The 13,116-nt window shown below is 37.7% G+C and overlaps 1 protein-coding gene across 2 annotated transcripts in view; it reads left to right on the forward strand.

Annotated features, from left to right (window-relative positions):
* LRP6 (LDL receptor related protein 6) overlaps positions 1-13,116 on the forward strand; it is a 122,026-nt gene that overhangs the window by 60,971 nt on the left and 47,939 nt on the right. For both annotated transcript variants that reach the window (XM_085543625.1, XM_015870801.3), the window contains 2 exons: positions 3,566-3,762; positions 4,488-4,619. In XM_085543625.1, coding sequence (XP_085399751.1) covers positions 3,566-3,762; positions 4,488-4,619 — 329 coding nt within the window. The remainder of the gene's footprint in view (positions 1-3,565; positions 3,763-4,487; positions 4,620-13,116) is intronic.

A 13,116-nucleotide genomic window follows, 5' to 3' on the forward strand; every position in this document is an offset into this window, starting at 1 on the left:
CTGTTGCAAATCTTTTAGCAAGCAGAATGGAAGTATATCTGTGTTAGCAGTGTATTTCATACTTCTTTATTTCCCCCGTTCAGTGATTCTCTGATAGCCTGAAAAGCAGTTACTGGCATTAATTCTTCAGGTTACTGAAATGGATATGTTTAGGTAACATGTGCAGTGGAGGAAGTGTGTGTGTATGTATGTATATGTAAATATAAGTATTTATATGAGACATATGGAAAATATGTGTATAGAAATATAAATATTTATGTTAGTGCATTTATGCATATATATAAGGGAATATTTATGTATTTGCTTGCATTTTCCATTTAAGTGTCTCACTGTACTTTACTGTTGGAGAGCTGGATTAGCTTTTATGAAATTAAAGCATCTCAGATGAGTGGAAATGATCAAACAAACTTCAGGCATTTCTGCTCTTTCTGTATAAGCCCATTTGGCATGGTGGCTGATCTTCATTGTCTCAGGCTGTGGATGTGTGTTCCAGTACAGAACTTGCCCCACTGGTGAGCAAGGTTACTGTGATAAGCCTGCCCTCAAATGCCCAGCAGCATCTCTTGGATAGATGCTACTGTATTCTTAGGCTGCATAACCAAATTGCCCATGTGCACAGGGTCTAACTGCATGGTTCATTTATTTTTTTTTTTTCATTTACTCTTATGCCTTTACAAGCCATGCTGGTTTTTTATGAGAAGTGTAAAAGAGAGCTATAGTAAAGATTTCTCTCTTATTCTCACTCCTTAGCATTGAGAATATAGCAGTGAGGTAAACTACCTTAATATTTTCTAGTCTCCACTGCTGTATTTGAAATTGGATTGCAAAGAGTCATCTAGCAATAGATTTTTTTCTCTATCTGATAGCTGAGGAGACGGAAATAGGTATGGGATCCTCTAGAGAGAATCTTGAGAAATGGATTCAAACATAAGTGAAAATTCTTGCTCCCTGCCATGAAGATTAAGTGCAGGTAGCCTCAGAGGTGAACAGAAAGGAATGCAGGTAGACTGCACGTGACTTCTGTGCATATCTCTGTCTATCACTTAAACCACACTGAGCAAGACTGTAATAAACATTGATATGTGGATCCATCACGACAGGGAGGGCCTACAGAGCACAAACCAGCTTCCACTTCTTTGCTGACACCTACACGGTGTGTCTGCCTCTCAGCAGATCAGCAGATCAGTTGTGGCAATTATGTTTGTTCAGAGGCAAAAAAGCACTTCTGATTTTCTTAATAGGAAGTAATGGCTTGATGGAAAACTGTGTATGTGAGTTACATATTAGTAGTAAACCTCATCTTATTAAATGTGAGTAATATGTGCTATTGTATTCAGGCCCAAAGACATTTTTATATGACAGTTCCTTATAGCTACTAACAAAAACATCGCAAGTGACTGCTACAAGGCAGTGCCGTCAGCTATCTGCTACTCCTGAATCTCTCCAGACTGGGGCTAGTTTAAATAAAGTTGACAGCTTACTGTATGCATTGCTACAAGGACAGATGGTTGTCCTAAAGTTAGGCACATCTAACAGCATTTATTGTAATCAAAGATTGATTCTTACTAGGAACTGGTGGGTAATAATCACATCTAAAATTCTCAAAAATTTAGAATGAGTAGCAAGGTAGAAAGAAATGTGGCTTCTCTTGTCTGTGAAATGCTATCTTTAATGAAGGTTTGGTCATTAAAGGGTTGGTCCAGAGCTTTGGACCTGTATTGCATCTATCCCAGATGGTAGTCATCATGAAGACTTAGATAGTTACCAGTCCTGCTCTGAAGTGAAATTATTCAAATTTGAAGGCATTTAGAGTTTGGGGGTGGGGCTGGTAAAAACATTTATTGAATTTGAATGCCTTTATTCTTGGTACAGGAGTATGCTTTGTCACTATGGCTTCACTGTTTAGCAGGTAGATTTCAGCTGTAAATTATGTTACAATAGTCTTTTGTAAGATGCTTATTTTGAGCATTTAATTAGGAGCATATATATACCTGACTCCAGACAGAGATAAGAAATAAAAAATATGTCCTACTTTCTAGTCTGAAATATCATCTGAAATGTTGCTTGGCATAGAATTGGAACACTGGAGTGACAAGTAATGGAATGTATGTGTTTTTCTCGGGAGTCGAAAAAAATAGAAACTTTAAAGATAATGCATCTTTTTGCAGCAGCTAAGGTGAAAGAGCTGAAATGACTGCAGTCTCTTTGTACTTGGAATCATTGGCAGATTATACCTTCAAGTTTCCTGCTTTAATATACTCTTCTGTTCCATTTTAGCAGAAAATAGTTGGAAAATAAGACTATTTTTGTCCTCTACAAAACCAGTTCTCTTACTGAAATCTTGCAAAAAAAGATGTAGATATTGTGTGGCTGTTCTCTCAGTAAATATACAGATAATGACCTTGCAGGGAAGAAAAAAACTGGGAGGATGGTGCTCATACTATGCTCTATACTTGAAGAAGTATTAGAGCTATGTGTTGGTCCTATCTCTAGTGCAGGAGATAGACGGCCGGATCCATTGTTCAGTGGGAAACTGTGATTGTGTGAATGCCTATGCACCCTCACTATTAAGAAGAAGGATGTTGGAAGAAGCATTTGTCTAACTGGTACATATGTGACCTTGCTTTCAGTAGGATGCTGGTCCAGATATTCTCCAGTGTCCCTTCCATCTGCAGTTTTTCTATGATTCTTAATAATAATTAAAAACAAAAATGAAAAAACTACCAGGTGGGAACCGAGCTACTTAATTCCTGTTCTGAGGAACTTGGGAATAGATAATTAGTTTCTGCATCACAAGAGCCTGGAAAAACTGTCTTCAGCAATGTTTATGCTACATTTTTGTGATGGCTAATGAGCATATATATATGTATATCTACATAAAATATATAGATACAGTCTTTAATTTTGTTTATGAACTTACAGTCAGGGAGTGACCCACTTTTCCTCAGAAGTAATAGCATTACTATAGCAAAAGATCATTAGAACTCTGTTTAATGGCACTACTTGTAAAAAAAGCAATAGCTTAATTATCATAATAACAAATCATGAAATGTTACATTCAGGATTTCTTCATAGTGAAACTATTGGTCAAAATAATTAATGGAAAAAATATGGAAGAGATTAATGAATTGCTAATTGACCAAACACTGTCTCAGTTTAAAATCTGCCGAGGCTGGCAGTGATAGACATGGTGCTTCAACAAATTGCAGTCAGATTTGCATAAAACCGGCTGGTGTTCCCTTCCGTTGTGCATGGTGGTTTATAGCCCCGCAGGTATAAGGAATTAAAAGAGTGCTAAGAAATAGCCACTGACAACCTAGGCAGGGCTTTCAGTTATTGTTCTTTGACTTAGTATGGGAAGGCAGCTAGAAAATAGGACCCTTGTGTTGTTTACCCACATAATTCCTGCAATTGGGTATGCTATATTTGTTTCCCTGAAAGAAGAGAGAGAAATTTTGATAAATTATACTTACACTGTAAACTTCTCTTCATAAAGGCTGTGTTTGAGCGTAGCTGTAGTATGAACTGTGTTTAAGCATTCGTTTTCTTCCTTGTACTCTATTAGGCAAGCAGTGGTTAAAGGCTCCCTTCCACATCCTTTTGCTTTGACACTGTTTGGGGACACATTGTACTGGACAGACTGGAACACACATTCCATCTTGGCCTGCAGCAAGTACTCTGGGGAGGACCTGCGTGAAATACATTCCAACATCTTCTCACCCATGGATATCCATGCTTTCAGCCAGAAGAGGCAGCCAAATGGTAAGCTGTCTTGATTTATACTTAAATTACAAGTTGGAATTGATTTGCAAACATCTTAACTACTCCTTCTATATGGCAAGTGGTTTTACTTGCATTGTGATGCAATTTTTCCAGTGCAGAGACTGGGGGGAACAAAACAGAGAAACCAAATATTTTCTATGTTGATGTAATTTTTTTAATGTGAAGAATAATCTCTTGCTTTTACTCTGACATCCATATTTATGCTGTTGTCATATTCCTTTTTCTCTTTAATGTGCCCTAACTTTATGTAGCATGTTATTCTTAGTTTTTTCCAAGTAGTAGTTCTTAAATGAAAAGCAGTGTTAATTTTGCAAACTCTGTGTAATAACCACTGTCTTAACTATTGTGTTAATTTACTGTGTTTGCATTTTTTTTAATATATATGCAACTTGCTATACATTCAACGCCAGCATGTTGAATAGTTTGCAAAAATGAAAAGAGCAGAGATGAAACAAGGCTCTTGTTTAGAGCTAAATGCTACTTCCTCAAGAAAGGAAATATTCAACATCCGTGCACTTTTGTACCATAAATACTCACTACTCAACACTTGGAATTAATTTTTACTTGCTCTGTGTATATCATTTCCTTCTTTAATCTGTGTTGCTGCCACCGATTCCACCACTCAAACACCGTATGTGTCTTGACACATGAGATGAGGTCATTCATTATCAGAAGCATTAATCTGTGTGATTTATGTTTAACAGCTACAAACCCATGTGGAATTAATAATGGTGGCTGCTCCCACTTATGTCTGATGTCTCCTACCAAGCCTTCTTATCAGTGTGCATGTCCCACTGGTGTGAAACTTCTTGAGAATGGAAAGACCTGCAAAGATGGTAGGCTTTATTTTTAAAAATCCTTTCAGGTTAAGCACAAAATAATTTGTTGAAGGGAAAAGGGTTTCTTCTAGCTTCACTACGTAATGCACATTAGGGGTAGCAAATTGCAGAAAAATCTATGCTTTTGCTGAACAAATAAATGTGATGGTAAAAATACCTTCTACTTTTCAAAGAGGAAATAGTCTCATAGCTGAAGAGCAGTTTATCTTATTCTGTCTCTGTCATTAATTCCCTGAATGTTTTTTGGGTGTTCTATTGTTCCTTTTTCTTAGAGAACATATAAACCTTCTCTGTTGCCTTTACATTGTTTCTAATGTTATTTTTCATGCATTAATATTTGTCTGATAGGATTGCACAAGTAACATACTTACTTTTTGAGATCCGATTTCCATTTATACACACATGCATCTGGTATTTCTTTCTGTTCTCATGCATGAAGTTAGACACATACTCCTGTCTGTAGGAACTGAACAGAAAAGTCTGGTTTAAAGATACTGGAAGTATTTTAACTTTAAAGCCCAAAATATAAAATCTTATGACAGAATCATGGAACAGAAAAAGGATGATAATGAGTTTCAACCAGACCAGGAAGCCCAGAGCCACATCCAGCCTGGCCTTGAATGCCTCCAGAGATGGGGCATCCACAACTTCCTTAGGCAACATGTTCCAGTGTGTCACCACCCTCTGTTTGAAAAACTTCCTTCTAATATCTAACCTAAACCTCCTCACCCAAAGCTGTTTCTAGCATTCCATTGTGGTCTGATGGATATGATTTCAAGTCATTTTATTTTATACAGATAGGTTTTGTGACATTGTGCTGTGACTGCTGTAATACATTAACGATATCAAAATAAACACTGGGAGATTAATTAGCTCTCATAAATAACCATCTTTATGCAGATTGTCTCTATGAAAAATGTACAACAGAACAGGAAGATACAGCAGAATTTACTGTAAAAGCACTAAAAAAATGAACAGAAATAATTCATTAAATTTTCATTTCATATTTTTAAAATTCTTAAGCTTGTTCACTACCGTTCAGTGTTTTCCTTAATTTCATGCTATTTCACGCTCTCTGTTGATTATTTTTGTGTGGCTGTTTGTGACTGTGTGAACCTTATTAAAGTAAATTGCTGCTTTTATGTGAAAAATTCAAAAGCACTTCCCAATTTAGCTTCGCAAGATTATTGTACGAGCTTGCAAGTACATACACAAGATGTTTTCCTCCTGTTTCTGCCAATATAAGGAACAAACTTTAATAGTAAAGCTCTGGATTGGTTAAATTTAGTCAGAATGCAAATTCACGTACTTAAAGAATTAAACAACAACAACAACTCGATATACATAAACACTTGATGTGGACAAACTGTTTTGTGGAAGCAAATAGCTAAAGAAGTTGTTTTCCAGTACATACTTCCAATAGCAAAGCTGTGTGAAAATTCCACGTGGGGGAATGAGGAATTGCAAAGGTTTGGTCACCCACCTAGCACTGTTTGAAGGACTAAGGACAACTGTAGTAACAAGTCCTGGAGAGAGAAATGATTTCCTTTTGATCCCCTGCTGATGGGAAATGTTGGTGGTTTTTTTTGGGGGGGAAGGTTTTTTTTTGGGGGGGGGTGGGGTGGGGGGGGGGAAGTTTTTGGGGGGATAACTTTTTTGGGAGAAAATAACCCTACAAAATGCTTTGAACTTCTTGTGTAGTAATATTCATAGAATCATAGAATGGCTTAGGCTGGAAGGGACCTCAATGCCAACCTCTGTATCTAATACTAGACCAGGCTGCCCAGGGCCCCATCCAACTGGCTTTGAATATCATCAGCTTACTTTCTCAGCTATTCCTTATGTCTCAGAACACAAGGCTGTTGTTTTTTGGTTTTTTTTCCTCCTACTCCCTGAAAATATGATAAGCCAAATTATTTCTTCTCATTCAGCCATAACGTATACTTGGCTCACAAACACAGCTCCTCTTTTACCAGAAATTCTGTTAAGCAAATTACTGAGACATTGAGGCATTACAGCTTGCTGTCTGTCCCTATGCAAAAAGCATCTTAAAAGAGCAATTATCACATGCTTATCAATGTGATGCTGTATTTTTAACAACTGCTCTGCTGTTGCATATTTTTTCCAAAGAAATCCTCTCACTGTTCATTTTTAAGAAGGAAAATGGGTGGGTGAGAGAAAAATCACATCCACACATACTTGGCTCAGTGGGTGCTATGTTCCATTACTTACTTAGAGTTAGAACCAAATTATCCCATGTGCAAGAGAAACAATCTGCTACAGCTACACCTCTGAAAGGGTGGATAATATGAAAGACGGTAAATATTCAAAAGGTAAAGAGAAACTCACCAATATTGATGCCTTAGCTAGAAAAGCTGAGGCAATCTCCACCAGGAAGCAATCTCCAAGAGATGCTGCCTCAGTGGGGGGGGGGGGGGGGGGTCAGCCCTTAAATGTGGTCTAGGCTCCACCCCTTCCGGGAGCACAGCTAAATTACTCTCACCTGTGCTCCCACAGCTGACCCAACCTTTGCCTCAGCTGATTAATCAGAGGTTCAGGCTGTGATTACCAATTTCCCATACAGCCTCAGATCCATTGGCTTCACTTAACTGACAGTCCTACACAGAGCCAACTTCCACAAAGAGTATAAGGGCTAGGGGAGTCCTGGAGGCTTGTTGCTTATTGTTTCAGTGTTTAGAGCTATGTGTGCCCAAAAACAAAACATTTTTGATCCTTTTCTCACTCTGCAGAGAGCATTCTTTCTTCTCACTGAATAAAGGTGTGGGTAGCAGACTTAGGGCTTATGTGAGTGACCTATAACTTGCCAGAGCTCTTCAAGTCAGGGCTTCACTGTGATCTCTGCTCACAGTTGCAAAGGCTGCAGTGACTGATTTGAGGAAGGGAAGGAGGGAATGGTGGGCAAGCACAGCTAGCCTAGCCACAGACCACATTTTGCATATAAATCTCTAGTGTTTGCATTGACTTTCTTTCTTTAGGCTGCCTAGTGATACCAGTAAAGAAAATGTATTTTCTCTTTTTTGTGTATACTATTGAAATTAGTGTGACAAGTATTTATTGAGGAGGGGCAGCAGTGTGCTTATGGTTTCTTGCTGTTGGTTTTTGTGTGATTATTTTTTTTTCCTATTTATACTTGCCTGCTTACTACAGGTGCTGTGAAAGTGGAGCTGAACCCTGAGAACAGAATATTTTCACCTCAGTTCTTCAGTTTGTTTCAGTATGTACCTACTGGGCTGAAACACACTGAAACACTGATTGAGTAATTACAGCTTATCTTGGAATAAGAACATTAGAACTGTGGGGAAAGAAAGGAATGACAAACAGGTTAAAAAAAAAGAAAAAGAAAATAGTGAAAGTGAGGCTAAGGCAAATTAATTTCTTGAAGACAGTTTTGTCTCCAAGCAGTAGAGCTAAAATCAGGACAGTTACTAAACTAAATTGTTTCATGCTGCAAGGAGCCTCTTTGTTAACGAGTTTGCTTCTCAGTGTCAATGAGCCCTGGCCAGGATCTGCAGGAATTTGATGAGTGAATTTTGAGTGCCTGTTTGTGCTGTTTGCAGTGGTTTGGCTTTGACAGATGATCCTTGCAGCCAAAGGTGAGGCTGGCTGACCCTCCCCGAGCAGTTTCCATGACAACCTAGCATTTTTGAATAATCTTGGTTTATAGGAAATCTTTTCTCTCTCTTCTTCCCCCTCTGTGTTGGTTTCTTGGCTTTTTGTCTTTTATTTTTCCATTACACCTTAGGGTAATTTAACTGTTTTTGTGAGAGTTCTGGACAATAAACCCCTATCCACTGCTTATAAACACTTTTCCATCATATTTCAGAAAAGAGTGATGATTGGGAATAAAATCAGCTATTTTCCCAAGAACTGATAATACTGATAATAGAAATATACACAGCACTGACAGTACAAAGCAGCTAACTGAGATGTGGGCTTGCAGCAGACAGATCTCCTATTTTCTATGTGAGCGTTTGAAAACCTCTATCCCCCAAGATGGGAGGAAGAGCATCTAGTTGTCATGGCCACCTTTTTCTCTGTCAGAAATGTCCAGAGAATACAGTCTCTTCTGAGCACACAGTAGGGTACTCTTACCTATGCTGGCATTGTATTTGTAGTCATTTAGCTTGTTCTTCTGTATTCACATTTTTATAGAATAGAACTGTTCAGTTGGAAAATTCCTACAAAGACCATCAAGTCTGTCTGCCTGTCCACTTTAGGGCTCACTAAAAATTCAAGCACTTTAATGAGTGCATTATGCAAATGCCTTTTGAACACTGACATGCGTGGGGCATCAACCACCTCTCCAGGAAACCTGTTCCTGTGTTTGACCACTCGCAATAAATAATTTTTCCCAGTTTCACCTTCTACTGAAGCAAATCTGTGCCATTTCTGCATTGCCGTTGATGAGCAGAAGCAGAACCCAGCACCTCTTTCTGTTCCCCCTCCTGTTAGTACATAACTGAGTCTTCTCTTTTGTGGTATTATGGGCACCACTGTTCTTCTCACTCTGGTATGCTACATTTAAATGACCTGTTCAGTAGTCATTTTTATTCAAATAAATAGGTTTAGCTTCCAACTCTGTCTTTGGAATTATATTCGTGTTAGTGCCTGAACACTTATCCATCCCTGTGCAACTTTGCCTGAGGTGATTTTTCCTTCTTTATTTTCTACACTTGCTTTTACCAGTTCAGATCCATGGTTTGTGCTGAGGAAAAAAAGCTGAATCTGGGAAAGTAAGTAGAAGTTTGCACTGGGCGGACCTAAATTCAAAAACAAATCTTCTTTGTCTGGAATTGCCAGTGTTTTCACTGGACAGATCAGGATGTTAATTTAATACCCGAGCTCTATTGTTTGTGTTAAAGGAGAGAAAACTAAAAATAATTTCAGATAAATGTCCTTTTACCTTTGTAGGTATTTTTGGTGGTGGTGGCTTTTGGTTGGTTTGGTTGGTTTTTAAGACTGAGTGCATCTATTTGCATTGTAAGATCAGGAGTTCTCTGGCAATAGTTTTTTTCCAACTGGGAAAAGACATTTATCAAATGTGTGATAACTGTTCTAAGGTTTTATTAATGATTTTGATTTATCATTTACAGAGAAACGACTGTATATCTAGATCTAGCATTTCTTATCTGAAGGTTCCTGAGTATGTGTCTGTGTAGTATTACTGGCTTCAGCAACCACTGTTGGTTTTAAAGTTCCGTAACTTACAAATGACTGAGGACTTATATGCTTGGGAAGTGTAATTAATTCTAAAGGTTATCATGGCATTAGACACTGAACTTAAAAGCTATGTTACTGCATATATCTGTATATTTGCTGTTTCTCCTTTTGTCCTTCTTTCCCCCCTTAACTTCAGTTAGCACAGAGATTTAAATTGTTTTGACTCTTAATAGTGACTTTTTGAAGGAAGTATTAGTTCTTGGGCTAATGTAATGCACTATCCATGAGCTTGTAATCCCAGCTTTCAAAAGTACTTAATAAAAGTAGGCTAAAGCTTTCAAATACAAGAGTCTGGAGTAAAGCTTTTATGTCCATATTTAGATGCCTTAAGTAAGGGGCTTGTTCTTAGAAAAACTGCTAACTGTCCTAGATGTCTCCTGCACTGAGGCACTTCAGAAAGAATATTGGTCCCCAGTAGGAATGGGCTGTAAAAGATGTGGTTGTTTAGGTTTCTTTTCGGTTGTTTGGTTGTAATTTTGGTTTTTGTGTTAAATAATTTATGGGTCGCTTAGGATTGATTGTCTGAAAGATCAGTAAAGGGGGTAAGCAAAAGGGCCTGACTTTGACTATGGTACAGCCATATGCAAGAGATGGAGTGATGAAGTATGGAGATCCTGCAGTCACATTTTGGCTTTTGCATTGTAACTGCACTCTGGAGTAGAGATGATCAAAACTGATCAATTCTGTTGTGTCCTTTCAGCTTTGAGTACCTTGAGCAGTCTTCTGACTGGTTCTTAGCAGCACCAGACTTTTTTTGCAGCTGGTCTTTTGCACAAGTTCAAATCGTTCTGGTTCCCAGATTGCCTTATTTATTTATTAATTTTTATTTTTTACTGCAAAAGAGATGGTAGGGCGATCATACCATAAATGCACTCAGCTCTTGCGTTTGCTGTTCTTGCTATTGTCAGGACAAGCCTAAAGGTATCTGAAGTGCTTTTCACCTAGCCTACCTTGAAATGAGATGTTTCTGTGCTCAGTTTCTCTTTCCTGAATGGAATGAGTGGTGATCTGACTAAGCAGCTGAGATGTTAGTTTGCTAATGCCTGAATAATAGCCTTAAAGTAAACTAAACTTTTTATTGTTTGATTGGAGTCACATGGGAGAATGTTAGACGATTCTACAGATGCAGAACACTTTTAGTTCAGGAATCCCCTGTGCAACATGAGTTGACTGAAAGGCAGTAATTTCCTAATGCTGAATTAAGGTTTAGACACACTACGTTATTGCACCAAACAAGTGTTGCAACCTGGAAGCAGGATTCTGAAACTGCTGAAATGACTTCACTTCAAGAACAATTGGAAGGTCAGCTGGTCGATTTTAAGGGTGAGCTTTTGTGAAGGCATAGTTGTACTCAAACCAGTCTTTCTGGGGAACTGGCATTGGTTCTTCAAGATGGCTGTCCACTTCAACATAGAAATTATTTTTAAATTATGCCTTAGATTTATATATATGTATGTATGCATATATATAGTAGACTATTCATATATAGCTTCCGAACTATTTGGAAATCTGAGCTTACTGTTAATTTCATTAGATAAAGCAATTTATTACTATTACCAATATATGTACAGATTTGTTTAAAGGGTAAGTTGAGTAAATGACTGTGAAGTTGGTAAGGAAAGAAGTGCTTAAGGTATTGAACCTTAATAGTTAATGCTTGGTTACATATTAATACCTCAAATGACCATAATGCAGGTTAATACTTAGATCTTAATCATTCCTTGTTTTGTATAGTTAGTAGCAACAAACACAGATGTACGTATAGACTGCTGTGACAAGATTGGTTGCTTTTATAATCATAAAAACCTTCTTAACATGCCTGTTTTTCATTTACCCTGTCACGTGCTTTAAATTATTTTGAAGGATGTTTATACATGTATTTAAAGGTTCCCTCTTCCTGATATTAGTTACTATATAAGAGTTATTCACTAGGAACAGTTGAGTAATGTATACGTGTCTTTTAATGGAATGTGTTTTAGGACATAGGATCCTAAGCTGATCTAAATCCATTCTAGACTACTAATCAGGAACACTTGTAATAATAATCTGAACTTCAGCTGTTGAAAAGTAGAGTTTCTTGCAGTACTGCAAAAGCATGTTACATATTTTTAATGTGTTAAAATTGCTCTCAGTGAAGCAGTGGCTGCTTTGGCATCTGTCCAGAGTTTGACATTCGGTGAGGTTTCATCCAGCACCCACCACAATTACTGACATTAAAAAAAATAAAATTGGCATTAAGCATTAAATATATGTATTTTAAAATTAGCTACCTAGTTACCTTAGTAGTTACTCTTTTAATGTCCTACACCTTATTTATACATTTGTAAGATCAAGCATGAACAGCGTGTAGCTTTATAATGACTCTTTTTCACTGGAGTGTTTTTATATTTTACTTAAACCTTCCTCTCCCCCATACTTGATGTTTTTTTCCTCTGCACTTGCACATAGGTCACCCCCTGCCAAACCTTTCCCATTGCTATTTGAAGAGAGCTGTCCCAACATACTTTCCTTGCATTTGGATTGTGTGCATTTTTTACCTCAGCTCAGACTTCCCCAAGGCCTAAACTGCTCTTATCTCCCTGAGACTCCAAACTGATAAGCCAGTTAAATTGGAATGGGGCATGGTGATTGTTTAGCCTTCATTAGACTAAAATCTTGCAAGATGGAATATAAAATGAAACAAGAATAAGATAGGATAGACAATCAGTTCTTTATCAATCAGGTGCCTAGCAGTGTACTACTTCAGTAGTACTTCAGTAGTAGCTCATATTGTCCTGTGTGAAAGCATCTTTTGCAGTGCAAGCTGATCTTAGCTATTTATTAGGATTCTGACTTTTGACCTAAAAAAGGTCTTTTGTATGCTTTCAGTTCAGTGTGACTCCATTACAGTTCTCCCTCTAAGGGTGCTGCTGAAACACACACAGCTTGTTTGTGACAGTCATCCACTATACCAACAACTACAGTCAATAAATGGTTTAATTACTTTTTCCATCTGAGCGACTGCAGACCTTCTGTTATTTGCAGAAAACCATAGCATGATCGCTTCATAGCTATTTCAGTATCTTTTGGAGGGAATGATCTGGATAGAAAACAGGTCCAGCATAATAGGTTTTGGACAAGGAAATAACCAGTGAATTTCCTCTATAGATATATCTGGTTTGTTCTTCAGAAGATTAACCTTACATTTGAAGCTTTTGAGTGGTATTCTCTGATGGTGCCCATCAGTTTGGATAGACACTACTGAAATCAGAGC

Source organism: Coturnix japonica, chromosome 1 (genome assembly GCF_054131305.1).
Source record: "Coturnix japonica strain WE chromosome 1, WE-NBRP24, whole genome shotgun sequence".
Taxonomy (NCBI): domain Eukaryota; kingdom Metazoa; phylum Chordata; class Aves; order Galliformes; family Phasianidae; genus Coturnix; species Coturnix japonica.